At 39.4% G+C, this 27,585-nt stretch overlaps 2 protein-coding genes across 2 annotated transcripts in view; both read left to right on the plus strand.

Moving 5' to 3' along the window:
- UBQLNL (ubiquilin like) overlaps positions 1-27,585 on the plus strand; it is a 114,163-nt gene that overhangs the window by 71,978 nt on the left and 14,600 nt on the right.
- On the plus strand, positions 3,450-4,658 carry LOC117081702 (olfactory receptor 52H1-like). The gene is given in 2 exon segments (XM_033207976.1): positions 3,450-3,800; positions 3,803-4,658. Coding segments are annotated over 2 exon segments (963 nt in total). The 5' UTR covers positions 3,450-3,526; the 3' UTR covers positions 4,492-4,658.

Genomic DNA, 27,585 nt, shown 5'->3' on the forward strand with positions numbered 1-27,585 from the left:
ATAAACTGAGGTCCTGATCTCCAATACTTGTGTATATGCTCCACTGAATAAGCATCAAAAGATCAGAACAGATGGATAATTATACAGTTGGGTTAAATATGACCACAGTGTCAGGAAATTTTTGTTTCAAGACATATGACTAGAGTCCGTAATTCTAACCTAAAATGTAGAATTAAGTGTGCTGGTATGTGTGTATGCCCAGGGGTGCTCTTGTTAATTTTTATCCATCTTGCTATTTCTGTTCTCTTCTCCACTGGGTGGTCTGACTGTTAATGATAATACTAATGATATAAATATAACCTAATATAAAGAAGTAAAACTTGTTATATGCTTACTATGTTTCAGGTACTATATTGAATATTTTTCGGCCGGGTGTGGTGGCTCACGCCTGTATTCCCAGCACTTTGGGAGGACGAGGTGGGCAGTTCATGAGGTCAGGAGTTTGAGACCAGCCTGGCCAACATAGTGAAACCCTGTCTCTACTAAAAATACAAAAAAATTAGCCGGCATAGTGGTGGGCACCTGTAATCCCAGCTACTCGGGAGGCTGAGACAGGAGAATCACTTGAACCGTGGAGACGGAGGTTGCAGTGAGCCAAGATTGTGCCACTGCACCCCAGCCTGGGCAATAGTGCAAGACTCTGTCTCAAAAAAAAATTTTTTTTAGTGTGTATCATTTTGTCCTAATAATAATTATAAAAATTGGAAATATTAATTTCTTTTAAAAACATAGAAACCCAAATATCATATAGTTTAAATAGCTTGCCCAGATTCACATAGCTAGTAAATTGTGGAACCGTGATTAAGTTGTGAAACCTAGCTTTCTGAGGCTCCAGAGCACATGCTCTGTGCCAATATTTTGCTAACATACTGTGGATGCCTGAGTATATGTGTGTGTGTCTACCATAATACAATAATTCTTACTGATAAAATTAACACTAATTCCTTTATATCACTCTATACCTAGTCCATATTTAAGTTTCCCTAATTATTCATTAATTGAATTCAATACCTGGTTTGTTTAAACAGAATTCGATCAAGAACTACACTGCAGGCCAAGCATGGTGGCTCACGCCTGTAATCCCAGCACTTTGGGAGGATGAGGTGGGTGGATCATCTGAGGTCAGGAGTTCGAGACCAGCCTGGCCAACATGGTGAAAGCCCGTCTCTACTAAAAATACAAAAATTAGCTGGGGGTGGTGGCGGGCGCATGTAATCCCAGCAACTCGGGAAGCTGAGGCAGGAGAATTGCTTGAACCGGGGAGGCAGAGGTTGCAGTGAGCTGAGATCGTGCCACAGCACTCCAGCCTGGGTGACAGAGTGAGACTCTGTCTCAAGTAAATAAATAAATAACCACACTGCATTTATTTGTTTTTCTCTTAAATGTACTTTAATCTGGAAATGGATTTTCCTTAACTAATATTCCCCTTTCCCCTTTAATGGCATTGACTTGAAAAAAGAAAATAGACTGTTGTAGATTTTTCCACGTTGTGGATTTGTCTGATTGTTAAATGAGAACCCTGAGAGTTAACTGTCTGTGCACCCATGTGTGTTTGTGAATGCTTTTGGATGACTTCATGAACATCTGTTGTATTTGAGTTCATGGAAATACAAAAACTCAAGAAAACCTTTCCTCACGTATGTATGAGTAAAGGATGACCTCAGACAAGATGGGAGAGCTGTGATTCAAAGTATTAACATATAGTTTCAGTATGCGGATGCCACATGTTGTTTGAGTATGTGAGTAGCATAGAAGAGGAGTTTTCACATGATGTTTGAGTATGCGAACAGCATAGAAGAGGAGTTTTCAACATGAAGGCCGAACAACCTAGTTAGGTTTCTAGTGTTAGCAACAGGTGAATTCTATGGCCCCAGTGGATAAGAGAATCAAGATGAAGGTGAACTGAGCAGGAAAGCCTTGAATCCTCAGTAGATGGGGGGCTGAGCTGTGACTCACCCTCTGAAGTCTGGACTGTGTTCTCAGAATCTAGAATGTGGAGACACCGTAGAGGAGGGTTTGAGTTGTTGTGAGAAAGGTGTTTTTACCTATAGATAAGGAAGGGTAAGAAATAAAGAGAAAGCATCATGTGTCTCTTTTTACCTAAAGAAGAGTGAAGAAAATAAGTTCTGATCTGAGGAATGGAAAGCATTATGAGCTGGGCCCAAGAAGGACATAAAATACAGGAGTAGGAATAAGTTTAAACATGATTCTTGGCCTTCTCAGGTGAGGAATATGACAATATGGCTACCACAAGTCTCATTTTAGTCCTGATTCTGGAAGCCCCTGGCCTTGCTGTATGGTTCATTACCTGTAGCACTTACACATATAGTGTCTTTCTACTCACAAAAGGAGAATCTATAAGCATAAGGAGTATCTATACGCATAAAAAATATCTTTCTATGTAAATGAAATGGGATGTTTGATGAGGGGTGGGTAGAGGCATTACTAGGGAAGGAAGAAGGTATAGGACCAGTGGAGAGGTTTTAGGAATTTACAAAGCCTGTGACAATGACAAAATCTAATTATGAAACGTTTTGTTTATATTCTCAGCACATGTGTGGGGGGAAGACGGGAGGGGAAGGGGCTTATAATTGTGTAGATTATGTATGGGTAAATATATGGCGGCAAAATGATATGACAAAATATAAGTGTAGGTCCGGATATGCCTGAGAATGTAAATATTAAGGGTCTGTGTTTGAGAGAGTATGTGTCTTGCTTGGGTCAATGTGTCTCTCTAATAGATGTATGTTCACAAAAACGCAGTCTTTCTTTTGGACAGAAACCCTGACTGATAGTGTCACTAAGTCCACACTATTAGAATATTATACACTTGTGTAGTATATAAAGTGTTGGAAAACTACTGACTTTTTTTTTTTTTTTGAGGAGAAAGGCTAGTGAGCCTCAGCTATAAGGGACTTTTCTAATTTAAATTTGGCTTACACATGTTATCCAGCATAGTGTAGGAACTCATCTGGTGTTTGCTGAACTGAATTAGGTTTTTAGATGGCAATAAAGGGGTGTTGATCTTACAAATCTAAGAGCCACAGTCATCAGGTAGCTTTAAGAGAAGCAAACAGTTGTCTTGAGGGCAATAACAGAGCAAGCAGATCCTAAATAATGATGTCCATAAGGTCATATAAGCTATAATCCACCATGAAAAAGTGTATTCTGTACTTTGTTAACTTGTATGGGAGAACAGTGTACAATGAAGAGTGTAACCAGTCTGGAAGGCTTCCTGGAGTAGCTGTGTAAACTACTTGGGGGGGGAGGTCAGAAGAAAGAAAAGATTCTCTTCAGGTAGACTAATAATGTATCTACTTGTATCTGGAACAATCTTGGTTTATGCATGTTGCTACCATTATTACTAATTTTAACCTTTGTTGATTTCAAACAGGTTCTATTTTGGATGACAAATTATATGGTCACTTTATCTTCAGGAGGCCATGATAATTAGTTGAAGGTTTGAGAGTTACTCAAGTTTCTCTAACTATCCTTATTCACCCTCTGTCTTTAGGAGCTGAGATTTATGCCATCTGCATCTGCCATGATCATTTCCAGCCTGAGCAGTTATAATCCAGGGCCCTTCATTCTGGTAGGGATCCCAGGCCTGGAGCAATTCCACGTGTGGATTGGAATTCCCTTCTGTATCATCTGTATTGTAGCTGTTGTGGGAAACTGCATCCTTCTCTACCTCATTGCGGTGGAGCATACTCTTCATGAACCCATGTTCTTCTTTCTCTCCTTGCTGGCCATGACTGACCTCACCTTGTCCACAGCTGGTGTGCCTAAAACACTCAATATCTTTGGCTGGGGGCTCGTGAAATCACATTCCCAGGATGCCTTACACAAATGTTCTTCCTTCACTACAGCTTTGTCCTGGATTCAGCCATTCTGATGGCCATGGCATTTGATCGCTATGTAGCTATCTGTTGTCCCTTGAGATATACCACCATCTTGACTCCCAAGACCATCATCAAGATTGCTATGGACATCTCCTTTCGAAGCTTCTGCATCATCCTGCCAGACGTATTCTTGCTGACGCGCCTGCCTTTCTGCAGGACACGCATCATACCCCACATATACTGTGAGCATATAGGCGTTGTCTGGCTCTCCTGTGCTGATATCTCCATCAACATCTGGTATGGCTTTTGTGTTCCCATTATGATGGTCATCTCAGATGTGATTCTCATTGCTGTTTCCTATGCCCTTATCCTCTGTGCTGTCTTTCGCCTTCGCTCCCAAGATGCCCGCCAGAAAGTCCTCGGCACTTACGGTTCTCTTGTCTGTGTCATCCTCATGTTTTATACGCCTGCCTTTTTCTCCATCCTTGCCCATCACTTTGGACACAATGTCTCTCACACCTCCCACATCATGTTTGCCAATCTCTACATTGTTATCCCACCTGCACTTAACCCCATGGTTTACGGAGTGAAGACCAAGCGGATCAGAGATAAGGTTATACTTTTGTTTTCTACTAAGGGTACAGGATGATGTTTTACTGGGCAATGGAATAACTAGGATAAGCTTATAGTGTACAGAAATGTAGAAAGAGTGAAATGACAAATGCTATTTAAAGCAAGAACTACCTGAAGTTGCTGTCATGTGCCAAGAATGTGGCATGATCTGTATGAAAATGATGGTCCTATGTATAAAAAAAATCCTTGATGACTTCCTTGCTTGTGAAATAGGGGGCTGTACAGAATATGATCAGGAAGAAGGAGATGAAAATAGAGAGTGAAATTACTCTAAATTGAGAAAGAAATAAAAATTTGGAAATTGACATGCACAGCTATTATAAGTGAGTGTGTTAAGTAAAACAGAAACACTGAGGAAGAGAGAATAAAAGTGAAAAGATCAGTGAGAAATTTCTCACTGAGAGGATTATCAGATGGATATTTAGGACATTAATGATAACATTTGATTCAAATTATCTTCCTTTTATGTTTCACTATAATTCCCTTTAAATGTTTCCTCCCTATACACACACAATATGAAAAATTGAAGAGCCTTAAGTACAAGCCTGCTAAAATAATGTTATATCAGCAGTGCTATAAAGAGAATGAGTGAATTAGCATATTGATAAATGAATGGTAGGGTTGCTGGCTTTGGTGCTGGGAGAGGAGAGTAGCTTCTAGGCCCCAAGACACATTGAGAAAGTGAGCTACAGAGGTAGTACTGGGAGAACATAACCCCTGAAAACAGTTGGAGATTTGAGTAAAGAGCTGGACTTCCCACAGTACACAGATTAGACTTCAAGCCAGCTCATTTAGAAACTAAAGTACAAATGTAACCACACTAGTTAGAGGACCTGTGGAACTCTGTTCTATATACTGCAGTTCCTTGATTGCAAGCCACAATTTTACAGCAAGGAGAGGGAATGAGGATGGGAACACTACAATATAGTAACACATCCATGGAAAAATGCATCCAAATTTTGTAAGCATTGGTACTGAGAAAATACTATGTGTTGAGATCAAAGAAGGAACTTAGAAGCATAATCATAAACTGTTATGAAATGTAGAGTTGATCTATCCCAGTGGTTTCCAAGGCAATCCTAAAGAGCTGGATTCTGAGAGATTGCTTTAAGGTGCATCTCAAGGCTTATATGAAGGAAGTTTCTTGTCTTATTTTTCCACAATCACAGCAGACCTGATATTATCTAGTTTTGCTTGTGTATCAAGCACTTAGGTAAGATTCTACTTGAACAATAAAGTTTCTCCAATAAATCCTATTTTGAAAATCATCCATTCTTTGGCTATTACTAAAACATGAAAAAAAAAAAAAAACCCAGATGCTGGTGAGGTTATGGAGAAAAAGGAACACTTATACACTGAGAGTGGTAGTGTAAATTAGTTCAGCCATTGTAGAAGACAGTGTGGCAATTCCTCAAAGACCTAAAGACAGAAATACCATTTGACCCAGCAATTCCATTACTGGGTATATAAAAAGGAATATAAATGGTTCTATTATAAAGACATATGCATGCATATGTTCATTGCATCAATATTTACAATAGTAAAGACATGGAATCAACCCAAATGCCCACCAATGTTACACTGGATAAAAAAATGTGGTGCATATACAGCACGGAATACTATGTAGCCATAATAAACAATGAGATCATGTCCTTTGCAGGAACATGGGTGGAGCTGGAGGGCATTATCCTTAGCAAACTAACACAGTAACAGAAAACCAAATACTGTGTGTTCTTACTTATAAGTGGAAGCGAAATGATGAGAAGACATGGACACACAGAGGGAACAACACACGCTGGGGCCTATCAGAGGGTAGAGGATGAGAGAAAGGAGAGGATTAGGAAAAATAACTAATGGATACTAGGCTTAATATCTAGGTGAGGAAATAATCTGTACAACAAACCCCCATGACACAAGTTTACCAAAGTAACAAACCTGCACGTGCACCCCAGAACTTAAAAACAAAATTAAATTATAAAAAAGAAAATCATCTATTCATTTGGAAACTATTTATTGATGACCTTCTATATTTTAGATATTGTTCTAAGCATTTGGGATTATGAGGAATCTCTGCCTTCTTCCATGGATTTTGTATTCTTGGGAGAGTGATAAGCAATAAAACAAAGAAATTAGTTCATTGCTTAAAAATATTAATATAACAAATGAAAAAAATAAAGTTGAATGAGATGATGGATTAAAACTGACCTGAAGGACAATGGCAGAGAGGACAGCAAATGAAAATACTCTAGGACTGAAAAGAGCTTGACATGAATTGAGGATAGAAATAAGGCCCTAGTGGCTGCAGCAGAGTGATCCAGGGAGGGGACAGGACATGAGGAATGGGCAGGGCTAGGGGCCAGATCCTATGCAACTGAAGCTATCCAAATCTCATTCTCAGAAGAGGAAACTGAAGATCAAAAAGTACAAATAACTTTCCCAAGACACACAGCAAGGAAGTTATTAATATGGAGCTAGAATACAATCTGCTAACCCCCAGTTCAGTGATATTCTCATTAAACACAGCCTCATGCTTATGAAAATAGACTCCAAATGAAGGGAAAAAAATCTGGGAAGATCAGAGCCTACTTTTACGGTTGCTATAAACTCTAGTTGTGTTTTAAAGTTTTAATTAATTTACATTTCAGTTATTTTTAAATTTTTAATTGACAAACATAAATTGTATGACTAAATCAGGCTAATTAACTTATTCATCACCTAATATACTTATGATTTCTTTATGGTAAGAGCATTTAACATCTATTCTTTTAGAAATTTTGAAGTATTCAATGCATTATTATTAACTATAATCACCATGATGTGCAATAGATCACTAGAATGTATTCCTCTAGACTAACTGAAACTTTGAACACTGACTAATATCTTTGCTTTTCCTGTCCACTCCCCAGTCTGGTAACCACTATTATACTGTCTACTTCGGTGTGAAATCTAGTTACTTAAAATTAAGACACATTTGACTGTATGAGAGTTCTGCTTTCTGTGCCAACTTGCAAAACTGGCCACAGATACCAGGAGATTTTCTCGTATTCTGTTATTCTCTTCTGGTTATTTCCATGTTGCTGAGAACATGGATTGACCAAGAGATAATATTTTTTAAGTTTATGAAAGGAATAATAAATAAATCGATACAGAGTTGAGATAATTTTTTTTTTTTTTTTTTTTGAGATGGAATCTCGCTTTGTTGCCCAGGGTGGAGATTAGTGGCGTGATCTCGGCTCACTACAAGCTCCGCCTCCAGGGTTCACGCCATTCTCCTGCGTCAGCCTCCCGAGTAGCTGGGACTACAGGTGCCCACCACCGCGCCAGGCTAATTTTCTGTATTTTTAGTAGAGACGGGGTTTCACCATGTTAGCCAGGATGGTCTTGATCTCCTGACCTTGTGATCCGCCCGTCTTGGCCTCCCAAAGTGCTGGGATTACAGGAGTGAGCCACCGCGCCCAGCCAGAGTTGAGGTAATTTAGAAGTACACACTCCTTTCATCCTGGTAAGTGTTGAAACCCATGATTTTCCCTAATACACATGAATGGCTCTCATGAAAGACAAATATCCCAAGAAACCCCAATGATAAAGAATCTGATGTCTATACAGTCATCATTCCTCCTTTCACCCTCTATCTCTGGCTCAATCATCTGCTATTATTTTTCTACCCTCCTCCCCAGAAATGTTTATTTATTTCTATGGCTATATAAACTTTCTGCTGGTTATGCTATACTTTAGTTTTTATATGTGATCTTCCTCAGCTCATAGGATCAGGACTAGGATTAAGAAATGTGGATAAATGTGCTTTGTAGATTGTAAAATGCTATTCTAATATTAGCTGCTATGTTAGTGTCTTTTTTATTTGTATAAATTTAAAGGGTACAAGGGCAGTTTTATTACAACATATTGCATAGTGGTGAAGTATGGGCTTTTAGTGTATCCATCAATTCTAATAACATTAATTCTTCTGATCCATGACCATGGGTTATTTTTTCATTTGTTTGTGTCATCTACAATTTCGTTCATCAGTACTTTGTAGTTCTTCTTGTAGAGATATTTAACCTCCTTGGTTAAATGTATTCCTAGGCACATTTTTTGGTAGTTATTGTGAGATTGCCTTCTTGATTTGGTTCTCTGCTTTATTGTTATTGGTATATAGAAATGCTACTGATTATTGTATGCGGGTTTGTATCTTGAAACTTTAGTGAATTCATTTATTAAATCTAGAGTTTTGACAGGATTTTGGGGTTTTCTATATATAAAATCGTGTTGCTAGCATACCGAGATAATTTAACTTCTTCCTTTCTGATTTGGACACCTTTTATTTCTTTCACCTGACTGATTTTTCTGACTATGACTTCCAGTACTATATTGAATAGGAGTAGTAAAAATTGGCATAATTGTCTTGTTTCAGGTCTTACAGGGAATGCTTTCAAATTTTCTCTGTCCAGTATAATGTTGGTTATGGGTTTTTCATATATAGCCTTTATTATTTTGAGGTAAATATCTCTGATGAACATAGACACAAAAATCCTCACCTAAATAATAGCAAAATGAATCCAACAGCACATCAAAAAGATAAAACATCATGACCAAGTAGATTCTATTCCTGGGATGCAATGATGTTTCGACATACACAAAATGATAAAGGTGATTCATCACATAAACAGAATTAAGGACAGAAATGACATGATCATCTCAACAGATTCAGAGAAAGCATTTGATAAAATTTAGCATCCCTTCACAATAAAAAAAAAAAAAAATCCCTCAACCAGTTAGGTATAAGAACATACTTCACAATAATATGTTAGTATCTTTACTAATTACTGCTGTCACTCTCACCTCAGACCCATTATGTTTAAACCTGAGCTCATCAGTTTGTCATTTAAAATCCTCCCGCATTTTTGTGGTTTATGGGAGTAGAAAACAGTTTAGGCTCAGTTTTGCTTCCCACAAGTTCACATTTACTGCCCTAGGTGCCAATTACTCTTTCTGGTCAGGAAGATTGCAAATTTTCAGTCCCATTCTTAGCTCATGAATGAAATTACAAGTTCTGGTTTAGACTAAAAGATAGTAATTATCTAAAAATCAGTAGGTAACTTTACAACACACAAATGATCTTATCCTATGTATCTTCCTTTTGTGCAGATTCCCAATTTCTTATACTAGAGACTCTATCCATAGGGGAACTGTGACTTACTTTATCTTCTCATCCTCAGAATCTCATATGGTATTCTACAAATTGTAAGAATCAATGAACAAGTTCCTAACATCTTCTTTTCTAGACTTTCCACAGCTAACCATTCTTTGGATATTTGTTATTCTATTTCAGTAGCCCCTGGGATTTTAGTCCTACTCACCCCTCTGTCCCATTTGCCCTTATGTTAATCCAGATACCTGCAACTTGTATCTAGGCCAAATACTGAATATACAATTTATGTCATATATCAATGACAATAGAGGTAGCTTCTGTGTTCAGAAGAATAATGTGAGGCTTACAAAGAATCAACAAAATCAAAATTTGGTTATTTGGAAGGATAATAGACTGCTAGCTAGATTTAAAAAGAAAAAAAGAGAGATTCAAATAAACATAACCAGAAACAAAAGTGACATTATAACCAATCCCATAGAAATACAAAAGATCCTCAGAGACTCTTATGAACACCTCCACACACACAAACTAGAAAATCTCAAGGAAATGGATAAGTTTCCTGGAAACACACAATCTCTCAAGATTGAATCAGGAAGTAGTTGAAACACTGAACCAACCAATGTCAAGTTGCAAAATTAAATCAGTGATTTAAAAAAAAACCCTACCAAGCAAGAAAAGCCCAGGCCAGATGGATTTATAGCCAAATTCTACCAGACGTACAATGAAGAGCTGATATTTATTCAACTGGAACTATTCCAAAAACTCAAGGAGAAAATACTCCTTTCTAACTAATTCTATGAAGCCACATTTCCCTGATACCAAAACCTGGCAAAGATACAACAACAAAAAAAATGTGGGCCTATATCCCTGATTAACATAGATGCAAAAATCCTCAACAAAATATTAGCAAATGAAAACCAGTACTACATCAAGAATTTCATTCACCATGATCAAGTACACTTAATTCCTGGGATGCAAGTTTGCTTCAGCATATGCAAATCAATCATATGTGATTCACCACATAAGTGGAATTAAAAGCAAAAATTGTATAATCATCTCAATAGATACAGAAATAGCTTTTGACAAAACCCAACATTTCTCCATGACAAAAACCATCAAGAAACTAGGCACTGAAGGAATATGCCTCAGAATGACAGAGCCATCTAAGACAAACCCACAGCCGACATCATGCAGAACAGAAAAAAGCTGGAAACATTTTCCTGGGGATCTAGAGCAAGAAGAAGAATGCTACTCTAACCGCTTCTATTCAACATAGTACTGGAAGTCTTAGCCAGAGCAATTCAGCAAGAGAAAAAAATAAAGGCATCCAAAGAGAGAGAGAGAAAAAAAAAAACAGTCAAACTATCTCTCCTTGATGATGACATGTTTTTTTTTTTTTTTTTTAAATCTAGAAAACCCCAAAGACTACACCAAAAGAATCCTGGAACTGATAAATAACATCTTAAAGTTTCAGAATACAAAATTAATGTGCAAAAATCAGTAGCATTTTTACATACCAATAATGTCCAAGCTGAGGGCCAAAGCAAGAACACAACCCCATTTATATTAGCCACACATGCACACACACACATACCTAGAAATATAACCAATGAAGGAGTTGAAAGATCTTTAAAAGAAGAACTAAAAATCTGGGCATGGTGGCTCACACCTGTAATCCCAGCACTTTGTGACGCTGAGGTGGGCAGATCATGAGGTCAGGAGATCGAGACCATCCTGGTTAACATGGTGAAACCCCATCTCTACTAAAAATACAAAAACAAAATTAGCTGGGTGTGGTGGCGGGTGCCCATAGTCCCAGCTGCTTGGGAGGCTGAGGCAGGAGAATGGTGTGAACCCAGGAGGCAGAGCTTGCTGTGAGCAGAGATCATGCCACTGCACTCCAACGTGGGTGACAGAGTGAGAAAAAAAATAAATAAATAACTACAAACACTGCTGAAAGAAAGCACAGATGATACAAACAAATTGAAAAACATTCCATGCTCATGAATTGAAAGAATCAATATTGTTAAAATGGTCATACTGACCAAAGCAATGTACATATTCGATGACATTTCTATCAAATTACTAATTTAATTTTTCACAGAATTAGAAAAAACTCTTCTGAAATTCATGTGGCACTAAAAAAAAAGTCTGAATAGTCAAATCAATCCTAAAGAGAAAGAACAAACCTGGAGACATCACATTATTTTACTTCAAACTATACTATAAGGCTACAGTAACAAAACCAGTATAGTACTGGTACAAAAACAGACACATAGATGAATAGAATAGAATAGAGAAATCAGAAACCATGCCACATATCTACAGTCATCTGATCTTCAACAAAGTTGACAAAAATAAGCAACGAGGAAAGGACTCCCTATTTAATAAGTGGTGCTGGGATAAACTGGCCAGCCATATGCAGAAGAATGAAACTGGAACCCTACAGTGTACTATATACAAAAATTAAGTCAAGATTAATTAAAAATTTAAATGTGAGACCTCAAACTACAAGAATCCTAACAGAGTACATAGAAAACAGCATCTGGACATGGGCCTTGGGAAAGAATTTATGACTAAGTCCTCAAAAACAATTGCAACAAAACCCAAAATTGACAAGTAGGACCTAATTATGTTAAATAGATTATTCACAGTAAAAGAAACTGTTGATAGTGCAAACAAAGATCCTGGGAGAAAATATTTGCAAACAATGCATCTGACAAAAGTCTAACATCCAGAATGTATAAGAAACTTAACAATTGAACAAGCATAAACCCAAAAACTCCATTAAAAATGGGCAAAAAATATGAACAGGCATTTCCCAAAAGAAGATATATGAGTGTCCAGCAAACATATGAAAAAATGCTTATCATAATTAAGCACTACAGAGTTGCAAAAAAATTTGAGCCTCACTTTTACTGTTATATTTAAAAGACATAAAAAGCTTTCAATAAGTATAGCCAGTATAAGAAAACATAGAAAATAATTAAAATACTCCCCAAAATTGCACACATTGTTCTTTGAAAGTATGCATATGGGCGATTAACATAGAGGACTTAGATTTTATATTAGACTTATGAAATTTTGCATTCTGCAATTATAGTTAAATGAAAAAGTTATAAGTAAAATAGTGAAAGCCCCATCTTAAAAGTCTAGACACACAAGTGAAAGAATACAATTTATGTCAACCTTTAAAATTATGTCAGGTGAACTTGCATCTTGCTTGTTAATTTATCTAATTCGGGTTGGACTGATGACAGTGCTACTTCCTGGCAATAATTTATAATTTATATTTAAACTACTTTTATGTGTGTTTGTATTAGCTTTTGCTTTTCTAATGTTTGTAGTAGGTTAACTTGTCTCCCAAAGGTCTGTTAATAGGAATAAAAGAAATGATTTTAGAGAAATTTTGTCCTTTTCAAGACAATTATTTTTATATTTTTTAAAAAATTAGCCAAGTAGGCTATATTTTAAAAATTTTTCTTCAGTACTTAATTAGTGGCCAGTTTCAACAATTTATTCTATACATTTATAGTTAAATTTAATTCATTTTTTATTTTCTTTTCTCTTATTTATTTATTTATTTATTTTGAGACAGAGTCGCACTCTGTCACCCAGGCTGCAGTGCAGTGGCATAATCTCAGCTCACTGCAACATCCCCCTCCCGGGTTCAAGAGATTGGCTGTCTCATTCCCCTGAGTACCTGGGATTCCAGGTGCACACCACCACACCTGGCTAACTTTTGTATTTTTAGTAGAGACAGGGTTTCACCATGTTGGCCAGGCTGGTCTCGAACTCCTGACCTTAAGTGAACCACCCACCTCAACCTCCCAAAGTGCTGGGATTACAGGCATGAGTCACCATGCCTGGCCTAACTCATTTTTTTTTCTTTAATGAAAAATTAGATTCTGAATTCATGAACTTCCTATGTGTGGATTTTTTGGGATAGGAAATAAAATTCAAAACATTCTATTAAATTAGCAAGGTGTATAGTGATAACTTTTTACAGATATGTGATATAAGTTCATCAATTATTTTATTGAAAATTATTATTATAAAAATATGTTAATTGTTCTATACAAATTCTGTTCTTCCAAACTTCTAACTTCAATATGTGCCTCTAAAACATATCTACTATGAAAGAACATGTTACATGACATATTAAGAATATTGAAAATAACAAAGATAGCCAGGTAAGAAAATCTGGCAGAACCAAACAGGTTTCTGATTCTGCAGAAATACTCAAAGTTCATCCCACAGTGCAAACATCTCAACAGAAACGTTCACCTTAATAAGTATTGTTCCTCATCAGGCGGCAGCTCCTTGTTTCTGATCAATTTCCATGTTACCACACAATAAAGAGAATAATCTAGTATTTAGCATATTAAGCTAGTTATAATCCCATTCTTATTAAAGCACTAAATACATTATTCAGTTTAATTGGCTTTTTTTTTTCCCTAGAAAAACTTTTGATTTACATTCTGTGTAAGTTCTTTCATTTTGCAAACTAGCACTTTTACTTTTGCTAAGTAGTATTTACCTGTACCTGTTAGTATTCTACCAGAACATGCTTTTACACCAAACTTAAACCGTAAACTTCATTTGTTGATATTGCATTTTTCACAATTTTATATAAGGTTAAGAGTTAGGTTTGTCATCAAGAAAGTCGAAAAAATAACTCTTCCTTCACATCACTGTCATGTTCTAATCACACAATTAATAAATAATTATCACGTTAGCAATGCTTGTGTATTCATCAAGTTGCAATGGAAAACACTTTGTGAGCTTTATTTGTATTGTGAGTTGGACTTCCTTATCGTTAACGAGTTTCCAAATATGTAAAGTTATGTTGTTGGAAAATGGGCAACCTGTTTTGGGTAGAGGCTACTGGTAACAAGAGGGAGTGAATGCTGGATTCCTTACTGAGGAAGGCCAGAACTAAGTCATGACATTTGAACAGTGGGCTGGTTGTTGTTTATTGGGCCACACCACAATTATCATGTGGAAAAGGCTCAATATGAGAGGGGGTTAATGTACTATTCTGGAATATCAAAATACATGACCACAACCTTATAATAATGTTTGTTGTTGCTTTTCATAAATTGTGAATGTGCTCTGTGATTGTATACAAAAAAGTCCATTCAAACTAAGGACTAAAAACAAACATAAACCGTGGGTGATTGTGAAAGAGTTGCCATTACCACATTCTACTATGTTGCCCTAAATGGGAGGGTGTGCATTCTTTTGAGGAAGGGAAGGTATTGTGAAAACAATAATGTCTATAAGCGAAAGCCAGTTTCTCTGTGTGGCTCCAGCAGGCATCTCAGATAGGCAGAGTGTGTCTTCCAACTGACTGTAAGTCACATACCTTGTATAATGTTGTGTCAATTCTACTGAGCTCAAGGGAGCCCAGTATGTGCTTTATGAATGTTACACTAATCTTTACAATCACTTTTGGGGGAACATAGCCTAATCTTCATTGTACAAGGAAAAAACTCAGTGTAGAAGACTTAAAGAGAGTGCTCAAGAGTGCTCTTCCACACTGAGTTTTGTCCCTGTAAAAAACACAGTAGTGAAGCATTATTCAAAAGTCTACACTCCTTCCACCAAGCTTCTTTGCCTCTTTATACAGCTAAGAGGCAGAAACAATACTAAAGAATGACAGCTGTCAATTTCCAGTGACTGAGTTTGTCATTTGTTTACAGCAAAGCACTTGTATATTTGAGTTTGCTGCTGCCCCATCCAGTGGTTCTGCAAAGACCTCCCTGCTCAGTCTCCACTTTTCCCCAGGTCCTGAGAATGCCAGGCATGTAAATCTGGGGTCCAGAAAAATCCATAGCGATGTAACTTCAACTGTCTGCTAATTCCTTATTAAGAGTTCACAGCTGAGACTAGCAGATCATCAATCCGCCTGGGACTCAGAGTCCATCCCCTCTGAAGTGCTCACAGAAGAGACCCATAAATTCTTCTCACCCATATTTACCCTCTCTCAGCCTTTCCAAAGGAGCATCTTGGAATCCCTTAGTTCCCAGGTGCTCCATTAGCTGAATGGCAATGCTGAGTCAGTAGGGACTGAAGCAGGACTGGATGGAAATGGGAAGCTCATTCCTTATTTTTAATCTCACCTTGAACAGCAGAGAGGTGAGAAGCCCCTGTCCCATCAGCAATAGGAATTCCTCAACCAAGACCAGTTACACCCTAAACACAGTTTGGGGCTTTTGCAAAGGTCTCTTCAGCTAATCCCTGGATTCATTCCACAATGAGCCAAACACTGAAGGTTAAACATACCAAAACCCCAGGAAATGCCCCAGGAAACCTCTTTGAACTGATGAAAATGAGTTTCTCAGACTTTTTTTCAGAGAGCAACTTTGGAGTGCAAAAGAGAGCATGTAGTTGAGGGCCAGTGTAGGAATTAAGCTTGAGAACTGGGGCTGAGGTGTCACCTCTCCCTCATCCCAGGTCACAGTGATGTAGAGAGCTGGGGCTTGGGGACAATGACATCACATTTCTCATTTCATTTAGAAGCAGTCTTAACCAGACTAATTCCTGTGGCTCTATTGGCAAAGAAAATTCTTTTTTTTTAATCAAATCTGAATCTTTCATCTTGCCTTTCAGCCATTTTTTTTTAAGTTGGGACTATTCTGCTTCCAAATATTCTAGTTCAGTTCCCAAATTATCTTAAAAAAATTTAAGATATATTAAAAGACTAAGGCCGAGTGCAGTGGCTCACGCCTGTAATCCTAGCACTTTGGGAGGCCGAGGTGGGGGGATCACTGGAAGTCAGGAGTTTGAGACCAGCCTGGCCAAAGGGATGAAACCCCACCTCTACTAAAAATACAAAAATTAGCTGGGCCTGTGATGGGCACCTGTAATTCCAGCTACTTGGGAGGATGAGGCAGGAGAATTGCTTGAACCTGGGAAGCGGAGGTCGCAGTGAGCCAAGATCACGCCACTGCACTTTAGCCTGGGCAACAGAGCAAGACTGTCTCAGAAAAAAAAGAGAGACTATCAGATTATGAAACTGAGAATTAAGAATGCAGTGGAAAGAGGCTTTGAAGGGGCGATTTCAAGGAGTAATAGAACATTGCTAATGATAATAATGATAACACTTAACGTGTTAGACATTTACTGTGTTATAGGCTATGTTGTGTCCTATGTAATTGTTTTACAAATGTAATTTTATTTAATCCTTATGATGTTCCATGTAAAGCAGATGCATTTGTTTTTATACCCAATTTAGAGATAAAGAAATTGAGGCACAGAGAAGTTGAGAATTTTGTCCAAAGTCACATAGTTTACATGTGGCAGATCTAGGGCTTGAACCTAGATAATCTGACTTTAGAGTCTGCCCTGGATTTTACCGTTGTGCTGAAGTGGGAATAAATAGGAATGGGAAAAAATGTAGCATTTTGCTGTTTCTCTTTCACCTCTATCTTCCAAAATCAGGGTAAGGACCACATATTCTGATTAAACGATGGTTCTAAGCTGTTAATTGATCCACCCCATATCACACAGCACATGTGCACTGAACACAGGGTGTTCAAATTCATTTCTTGAACTCATACTATGCCTTTTTTTCCCTCCAGATCATCCACCTGCACTTAATATGTATCTTGATGTTCTTCTCTAACCTGGAGGGGATACCTTGTCCCTCAAGCGTATGTGAACCCCTCTTAGCAGAATGGGCCCTAGGAGCCAGGGTCACCCTGAGAAGGATCAACAGAACAAAGATGAGGGAGGTGGTGACCTCAGTGTGAGCTCTAGCCTGGAACCATATGGGGGAGGAAATAACAGATGGTAACAGTCTCAGTCTGAAGCTGGTTTGTGCAGGTCTCTGCACCACTGAAGCCTCTAGGAGCATGCGTGTACAAATAAAGTAAGGACAAGCATACCCTTAGAGTAGGAATGGAAACCCAAAATGAAACGGAGCTTTAGAGTCTGTGTGAGTGGCACAGGCAGCTCCTTGCAGCAAGAAGAAAACTACTGTCAATGAAACAGAAATTAAAAGAAATTAAAAAATGTATAAGCAAAAACTCAGTTGTGTGTAAGAAAACCCAATTCCCACTGAGGAAGAGAAAGAGCTGAAGTCAATTAAAAATTAACTGCCTGTTTTTCTGTGGCTAGTGAGCCTTATCTCTCCCTTTCACAGGCATTGTGAAGACCCTGTTTCTCTTTTTTTTTTTTAATTTTTTTTTTATTATTATACTTCAAGTTCTAGGGTACATGTGCATAACTTGCAGGTTTGTTACATATGTATACATGTGCCATGTTGGTGTGCTGTACCCATTAACTCGTCATTTACATTAGGTATATCTCCTAATTCTATCCCTCCCCCCGTCCCCTCCCCACAATAGGTCCTGATGTGTGATGTTCTCATTCCTGTGTCCAAGTGATCTCATTGTTCAATTCCCACCTATGAGTGAGAACATGCGGTGTTTGGTTTTCTGTTCTTGTGATAGTTTGCTGAGAATGATGGTTTCCAGCTGCATCCATGTCCCTACAAAGGACACAAACTCATCCCTTTTTTTTTTTTATTTTTTATTTTTTATTTATTTATTTATTTTTTTATTATACTTTAAGTTCTAGGGTACATGTGCATGACGTTTATATCATGTATAACTCCCCAATGCAATCCCTCCCTCCTCCCCCCTCCCCATGATAGGCCCCAGTGTGTGATGTTCCCCTTCCCGAGTCCAAGTGATCTCATTGTTCAGTTCCCACCTATGAGTGAGAACATGTGGCGTTTGGTTTTCTCTTCTTGTGACAGTTTGCTAAGAATGATGGTTTCCAGCTGCATCCATGTCCCTACAAAGGACGCAAACTCATCCTTTTTTATGGCTGCATAGTATTCCATGGTGTATATGTGCCACATTTTCTTAATCCAGTCTGTCACAGATGGACATTTGGGTTGATTCCAAGTCTTTGCTATTGTGAATAGTGCCGCAATAAACATACGTGTGCATGTGTTTTTGTAGTAGAGTAATTTATAATCCTTTGGGTATATACCCAGTAGTGGGATGGCTGGGTCATATGGTACATCTAGTTCTAGATCCTTGAGGAATCGCCATACTGTTTTCCATAATGGTTGAACTAGTTTACAATCCCACCAACAGTGTAAAAGTGTTCCTATTTCTCCACATCCTCTCCAACACCTGTTGTTCCTGACTTCTTAATGATTGCCATTCTAACTGGTGTGAGATGGTATCTCATTGTGGTTTTGATTTGCATTTCTCTGATGGCGAGTGATGATGAGCATTTTTTCATGTGTCTGTTGGCTGTATGGATGTCTTCTTTTGAGAAATGTCTGTTCATATCCTTTCCCCACTTTTTGATGGGGTTGTTTGTTTTTTTTCTTGTATATTTGTTTGAGTTCTTTGTAGATTCTGGATATTAGCCCTTTGTCAGATGAGTAGGTTGCAAAAATTTTCTCCCATTCTGTAGGTTGCCTCATCACTCTGATGGTAGTTTCTTTTGCTGTGCAAAAGCTCTTTAGTTTAATTAGATCCCATGTGTCAATTTTGGCTTTTGCTGCCGTTGCTTTTGGTGTTTTAGACATGAAGTCCTTGCCATGCCTATGTCCTGAATGGTACTACCTAGATTTTCTTCTAGGGTTTTTATGGTATTAGGTCTAACATTTAAGTCTCTGATCCATCTTGAATTAATTTTGTATAAGGGGTAAGGAAAGGATCCAGTTTCAGCTTTCTACTTATGGCTAGCCAATTTTCCCAGCACCATTTATTAAATAGGGAATCCTTTCCCCATTTCTTGTTTTTGTCAGGTTTGTCAAAGATCAGATGGCTGTAGATGTGTGGTATTATTTCTGAGGACTCTGTTCTATTCCATTGGTCTATATCTCTGTTGTGGTACCAGTACCATGCTGTTTTGGTGACTGTAGCCTTGTAGTATAGTTTGAAGTCAGGTAGCGTGACGCCTCCAGCTTTGTCCTTTTGACTTAGGATTGTCTTGGCAATGCGGGCTCTTTTTGGTTCCATATGAACTTTAAAGCCGTTTTTTCCAATTCTGTGAAGAAAGTCATTGGTAGCTTGATGGGGATGGCATTGAATCTATAAATCACCTTGGGCAGTATGGCCATTTTCACGATATTGATTCTTCCTATCCATGAGCATGGTATGTTCTTCCATTTGTTTGTGTCCTCTTTGATTTCACTGAGCAGTGGTTTGTAGTTCTCCTTGAAGAGGTCCTTTACATCCCTTGTAAGCTGGATTCCTAGGTATTTTATTCCCTTTGAAGCAATTGTGAATGGAAGTTCATTCCTGATTTGGCTCTCTGCTTGTCTGTTACTGGTGTATAAGAATGCTTGGGATTTTTGCACATTAATTTTGTATCCTGAGACTTTGCTGAAGTTGCTTATCAGCTTAAGGAGATTTTGGGCTGAGACAATGGGGTTTTCTAAATATACAATCATGTCATCTGCAAACAGGGACAATTTGACTTCTTCTTTTCCTAACTGGATACCCTTGATTTCTTTCTCTTGCCTGATTGCCCTAGCCAGAACTTCCAACACGATGTTGAATAGGAGTGGTGAGAGAGGGCATCCCTGTCTTGTGCCAGTTTTCAAAGGGATTTTTCCAGTTTTTGCCCATTCAGTATGATATTAGCTGTGTGTTTGTCATAAATAGCTCTTATTATTTTGAGGTACGTTCCATCAATACCGAATTTATTGAGCGTTTTTAGCATAAAGGGCTGTTGAATTTTGTCAAAAGCCTTTTCTGCATCTATTGAGATAATCATGTGGTTCTGTCTTTGGTTCTGTTTATATGCTGGATTACGTTTATTGATTTGCGAATGCTGAACCAGCCTTGCATCCCAGGGATGAAGCCCACTTGATCATGGTGGATAAGCTTTTTGATGTGCTGCTGAATCCGGTTTACCAGTATTTTATTGAGGATTTTTGCATCGATGTTCATCAGGGATTTTGGTCTAAAATTCTCTTTTTTTGTTGTGTCTCTGCCAGGCTTTGGTATCAGGATGATGTTGGCCTCATAAAAAGAGTTAGGGAGGATTCCCTCTTTTTCTATTGATTGAAATAGTTTCAGAAGGAATGGTACCAGCTCCTCCTTGTACCTCTGGTAGAATTCAGCTGTGAATCCATCTGGTCCTGGACTTTTTTTGGTGGTAGGCTATTAATTGTTGCCTCAATTTCAGAGCCTGCTATTGGTCTATTCAGGGATTCAACTTCTTCCTGGTTTAGTCTTGGAAGAGTGTAAAAGTCCAGGAAATTATCCATTTCTTCTAGATTTTCTAGTTGATTTGCGTAGAGGCATTTATAGTATTCTCTGATGGTTGTTTGTATTTCTGTGGGGTCGGTGGTGATATCCCCTTTATCATTTTTTATTGCGACTATTTGATTCCTCTCTCTTTTCTTCTTTATTAGTCTTGCTAGCGGTCTGTCCATTTTGTTGATCTTTTCAAAAAACCAACTCCTGGATTCATTGATTTTTGGAGGGTTTTTTTGTGTCTCTATCTCCTTCAGTTCTGCTCTGATCTTAGTTATTTCTTGCCTTCTGCTAGCTTTTGAATGTGTTTGCTCTTGCCTCTCTAGTTCTTTTAATTGTTATGTTAGAGTGTCCATTTTAGATCTCTCCTGCTTTCTCTTGTGGGCATTTAGTGCTATAAATTTCCCTCTACACACTGCTTGAAATGTGTCCGAGATTCTGGTATGTTGTATCTTTGTTCTCGTTGGTTTCAAAGAACATCTTTATTTCTGCTTTCATTTCGTTATGTACCCAGTAGTCATTCAGGAGCAGGTTGTTCAGTTTCCATGTAGTTGAGCGGTTTGGATTGAGTTTCTTAGTCCTGAGTTCTAGTTTGATTGCACTGTGGTCTGAGAGACAGTTTGTTATAATTTCTGTTCTTGTACATTTGCTGAGGAGTGCTTTACTTCCAATTATGTGGTCAATTTTGGAATAAGTGCGATGTGGTGCTGAGAAGAATGTATATTCTGTTGATTTGGGGTGGAGAGTTCTATAGATGTCTATTAGGTCCGCTTGGTGCAGAGATGAGTTCAATTCCTGGATATCCTTGTTAACTTTCTGTCTCGTTGATCTGTCTAATGTTGACAGTGGAGTGTTGAAGTCTCCCATGATTATTGTATGGGAGTCTAAGTCTCTTTGTAGGTCTCTAAGGACTTGCTTTATGAATCTCGGTGCTCCTGTATTGGGTGCAATATATTTAGGAGAGTTAGCTCTTCCTGTTGAATTGATCCCTTTACCATTATGTAATGGCCTTCTTTGTCTCTTTTGATCTTTGATGGTTTAAAGTCTGTTTTATCAGAGACTAGGATTGCAACCCCTGCTTTTTTTTGTTCTCCATTTGCTTGGTAGATCTTCCTCCATCCCTTTATTTTGAGCCTATGTATGTCTCTGCATGTGAGATGGGTCTCCTGAATACAGCAGACTGATGGGTCTTGACTCTTGATCCAGTTTGCCAGTCTGTGTCTTTTAATTGGAGCATTTAGTCCATTGACATTTAAGTTTATATTGTTATGTGTGAACTTGATCCTGTCATTATGATATTAACTGGTTATTTTGCTCGTTAGTTGAAGCAATTTCTTCCTAGCCTCGATGTTCTTTACATTTTGGCATGTTTTTGCAATGGCTGGTACCGGTTGTTCCTTTCCATGTTTAGGGCTTCCTTCAGGGTCTCTTGTAAGGCATGCCTGGTGGTGACAAAATCTCTAAGCATTTGCTTATCTGTAAAGGATTTTATTTCTCCTTCACTGATGAAGCTTAGTTTGGCTGGATATGAAATTCTGGGTTGAAAATTCTTTTCTTTAAGAACGTTGAATATTGGCCCCCACTCTCTTCTGGCTTGTAGAGTTTCTGACGAGAGGTCTGCTGTTAGTCTGATGGGCTTGTGGGTAACCCGACCTTTCTCTCTGGCTGCCCTTAAGATTTTTTCCTTCATTTCAACTTTGGTGAATCTGACAATTATGTGTCTTGGAGTTGCTCTTCTGGAGGAGTATCTTTGTGGCGTTCTCTGTATTTCCTGAATTTGAATGCTGGCCTGCCCTACTAGGTTGGGGAAGTTCTCCTGGATGATATCCTGAAGAGTGTTTTCCAACTTGGTTCCATTTTCCCCCTCACTTTCAGGCACCCCAATCAGACGTAGATTTGGTCTTTTTACATAATCCCATACTTCTTGCAGGCTTTGTTCATTTCTTTTTCTTCTTTTTTCTTTTGGTGTCTCTTCTCGCTTCATTTCATTCATTTGATCCTCAATCGCTGATACTCTTTCTTCCAGTTGATCGAGTCGGTTACTGAAGCTTGTGCATTTGTCACGTATTTCTCGTGTCATGGTTTTCATCTCTGTCATTTCGTTTATGATCTTCTCTGCATTAATTAGTCTAGCTGTCAATTCTTCCACTTTTTTTTCAAGATTTTTAGTTTCTTTGCGCTGGGTACGTAATTCCTCCTTTAGCTCTGAGAGGTTTGATGGACTGAAGCCTTCTTCTCTCATCTCGTCAAAGTCATTCTCTGACCAGCTTTGATCCGTTGCTGGCGATGGGCTGCGCTCCTTTGCAGGGGGAGATGCGCTCTTATTTTTTGAATTTCCAGCTTTTCTGCCCTGCTTCTTCCCCATCTTTGTGGTTTTATCTGTCTCTGTCTTTGATGATGGTGACGTACTGATGGGGTTTTGGTATAGGTGTCCTTCCTGTTTGATAGTTTTCCGTCTGACAGTCAGAAGGACTGTATTTGGTCTGTTGCAGATTGCTTGAGGTCCACTCCAGATCCTGTTTTCCTGGGTGTCAGCAGCAGAGGTTGCCGAAGATAGAATATTGCTGAACAGCGAGTGTACCTGTCTGATTCTTTCTTTGGAAGTTTCCTCTCAGGGGTGACTCCACCCTGTGAGGTGTGGGGTGTCAGACTGCCCCTAGTGGGGGATGTCTCCCAGTGTGGGTACTCAGGGGTCAGGGACCCACCTGAGCAGGCAATCTGTCCGTTCTCAGATCTCAACCTCCGCGTTAGGAGATCCACGGCTCTCCCCAAAGCTGTCAGATAGAGTCATTCACGTCAGCAACGGCCCCGCTCTTTCCCCTATTGGACTGCAGCTGTGCTCTGTCCGCAGAGGTAGAGTCTACAGAGACAGGCAGGCTTCCTTGAGCTGCTGTGAGCTCCACCCAGTTCGAGCTTCCCAGCGGCTTTGTTTACCTACTTAACCCTCAGCAATGGCGGGTGCCCCTCCCCCAGCCTCGCTGCTGCCTTGGGGATAGATCGCCGCAGACTGCTGTGTTAGCAGTGAGGGAGGCTCTGTGGGCGTGGGACCCTCCCGGCCAGGTATGGGATATATTCTCCTGGTGTGCCTGTTTCCTTAAAGCGCAGTATTGGGGTGGGAGTTACCCGATTTTCCAGGTGTTGTGTGTCTCAGTTCCCCTGGCTAGGAAAAGGGATTCCCTTCCCCCTTGCACTTCCAGGTGAGGCGATGCCTCGCCCTGCTTCAGCTCACGCTGGTCAGGCTGCAGCAGCTGACCAGCACCGATTGTCCGGCACTCCCTAGAGAGATGACCCCAGTACCTCAGTTGAAAATGCAGAAATCACCGGTCTTCTGTGTCGCTCGCGCTGGGAGTTGGAGACTGGAGCTGTTCCTATTCGGCCATCTTGCTCCACCCTCCACTCATCCCTTTTTATGGCTGCATAGTATTCCATGGTGTATATGTGCCACATTTTCTTAACCAGTCTGTCACTGATGGACATTTGGGTTGATTCCAAGTCTTTGCTATGTGAATAGTGCTGCAATAAACATACATGTGCATGTGTCTTATAGCAGATGATTTAATACCCTTTGGGTATATACCCAGTAATGGGATGGCTGGGTCAAATGGTATTTCTAGTTCTAGATCCTTGAGGAATCTCCACACTGTTTTCCACAATGGTTGAACTAGTTTACAGTCCCACCAACAGTGTAAAAGTGTTCCCATTTCTCCATATCCTCTCCAGCACCTGATGTTTCCTGATTTTTTAATGATTGCCATTCTAACTGCTATGAGATGGTATCTCATGGTGGTTTTGATTTGCATTTCTCTGATGGCCAGTTATGATGAGCATTTTTTCATGTGTCTGTTGGCTGCATGAATGTCTTCTTTTGAGAAGTGTCTGTTCATATCCTTTGCCCACTTTTTGATGCGGTTGTTTGCTTTTTCTTATAAATTTGTTTGAGTTCTTTATAGATTCTGGATATTAGCCCTTTGTCAGATGAGTAGATTGCAAAAATTTTCTCCCATTCTGTAGGTTGCCTGTTCACTCTGATGGTAGTTTCTTTTGCTGTGCAGAAGCTCTTTAGTTTAATGAGATCCCATTTGTCAATTTTGGCTTTTGTTGCCATTGCTTTTTGTGTTTTAGACATGAAGTCCTTGCCCATGCCTATGTCCTGAATGGTATTACCTAGGTTTTCTTCTAGGGTTTTTATGGTATTAGGTCTAACATTTAAGTCTCTAATCCATCTTGATTTAATTTTCATATAAGGAGTAAGTAAAGGATCCAGTTTCAGCTTACTACTTATGGCTAGCCAATTTTCCCAGCACTATTTATTAAATAGGGAATCCTTTCCCCATTTCTTGTTTTTGTCAGGTTTGTCAAAGATCAGATGGCTGTAGATGTGTGATATTATTTCTGAGGCCTCTGTTCTGTTCCATTGGTCTATATCTCTGTTTTGGTACCAGCACCATGCTGTTTTGGTTACTGTAGCCTTGTAGTATAGTTTGAAGTCAGGTAGCATGATGCCTCCAGCTTTCTTCTTTTGGCTTAGGATTGTCTTGGCAATGTGGGGTCTTTTTTGGTTCCATATGAACTTTAAAGCAGTTTTTTCCAATTCTGTGAAGAAAGTCATTGGTAGCTTAATGAGTATGGCATTGAATCTATAAATTACCTTGGGCAGTATGGCCATTTTCATGATATTGATTCTTCTATCCATGAGCATGGTATGCTCTTCCATTTGTTTGTGTCCTCTTTTATTTCACTGAGCAGTGGTCTGTAGTTCTCCTTGAAGAGGTCCTTTACATCCCTTGTAAGTTGGATTATTAGGTATTTTATTCTCTTTGAAGCTACTGTGAATGGGAGTTCATTCATGATTTGGCTCTCTGTTTGTCTGTTACTGGTGTATAAGAATGCTTGTGATTTTTGCACATTAATTTTGTATCCTGAGACTTTGCTGAATTTGCTTATCAGCTTAAGGAGATTTTGGGTTGAGACAATGGGGTTTTCTAAATATACAATCATGTCATCTGCACACAGGGACAATTTGACTTCTTCTTTTCCTAACTGAATATCCTTTATTTCTTTCTCTTGCCTAATTGCCCTAGCCAGAACTTCCAAGACACTGTTTCTCTAGCTGTGCAGCTGCAAGGACACTAGGCAAATAAATTCAAGTCGTAAAACATGGTTTTCCTTGAAAACTAAGAAATGATGTAATGCATGTCTCGATTGAACAACTGTTTTTGTTTTTTGCCTGTGTTATATGCTTCCCCCTGCACAGATCTCCCCCCGTCCTACAAAATGCTTAAAAGGTAACCAGTCTCTTTGTTCGGGACTCTGTCTTTTTGGATGTTGATCTGACTGGGCTGGTGCACCTAAATAATAAAAAAAATCCTCCTCAACCCCTTGGTCTCTCTGATTCCTAAATTATCCTGCTGCATCAAGAGAGGAACAAGGCTAAGAATCTGGGAGAAGAAACAATCTCAGACTAGCATTCAGAAAATCTGGTTCCTAGCCCCAGATCTATGTAAACTTTTCCTTTTTACACATGGGTTTCCTGATCCTAGAAAGAAGCACAAGATAGTGTAACATCTCTGCAGTAGTATCACCCCCAAAAAGATGCTCCAGAACTCTTAGCCACACCCAGCCCAGAGCCAGGCCAGTGCATGGAAACTCAGGAAGAATAGAGATGCCACTTTACTTCTCCCTCTGCATGTCCTTTGCTAAACTCTCTACTTGCAGAAGAAGCTGAGCTGGTGTGGCCAGGGTATGAGGCTAGGGGCTGGGAATACAAGAGAGCAAAACATGCAGGTGGCAGATGAGAAGGGTGTGGCTATTCCTTCCAAGAATAAGATACAGGGCAGAGGCTGAGGTGTGGGGTGGCGGGTAGGGGTGCAAAGGGGTCCTCAACTTCCTCTTCCTACCCTTTATGTAGCTTATGGGAGGAAACGGAAAGAGAAATGTTTGTTGTGGACGTGGATGATCTGGGGGAGATGTCTTTGAAACTTGTCCAAGGGGAACTGTGCTAGTAAAGCCCATAACTTGAGTACAAGAATTTCTTGTGTTTCTTAAGTGTCTTCTTAAGGTATGAGTTGTGTGTGCCCTGTGGTTTGGGGAGAGACGTTCCTAGATCCTGAAAGAGTTGACACCCTTCTTGCATTGTAAAGATTGGGCCTGCCTTGTGGTAAGTTGGGCCCTGGCAGAGTGTTTCCAGAGTCCAGAGAAGCCGTTAGGGCCCCACTGTGAGGGGGGCAGGGTCAAGCTCTGCAACTTGACAGAGCCTCATTCTTCAGAAGGAAGTTCTGGCTCCTAAGCCAATATGACTCCCATGTGAGAAAGTGTGGTGTGCTTTTTTTTTTTTTTTTTTTTTTCAAGATGGAGTCTTGCTCTGTCACCCAGGCTGGAGCGCAGTGGTGTGATCTTGGCTCACTGCAACCACCGCCTCCTGCGTTCAAGCGATTCTCCTGCCTCAGCCTCCTGAGTTGCTGGGATTACAGGTGCATGCCACCCCACCTGACTAATTTCTTGTGTGTGTATTTTTAGTAGAGAAGGGTTTCACCACGGTCAGGCTGGTCTCAAACTCCTGACCTCATGATCCGCCCGCCTTGGCCTCCCAAAGTGCTGGGATTACAGGCGTGAGCTGCTGCACCTGGCCTGTTCTGCTTTATTGCCTGTCTCTACTATGCAGGAGACAGGGTGTGGGGGTGTGAGAGAAGCTCCAGGAGGCATTGCTGCCAAGACAGCTGCATGG

The sequence above is a fragment of the Trachypithecus francoisi genome, unplaced genomic scaffold (assembly GCF_009764315.1).
Source record: "Trachypithecus francoisi isolate TF-2019V2 unplaced genomic scaffold, Tfra_2.0 Lachesis_group8, whole genome shotgun sequence".
Lineage (NCBI taxonomy): Eukaryota > Metazoa > Chordata > Mammalia > Primates > Cercopithecidae > Trachypithecus > Trachypithecus francoisi.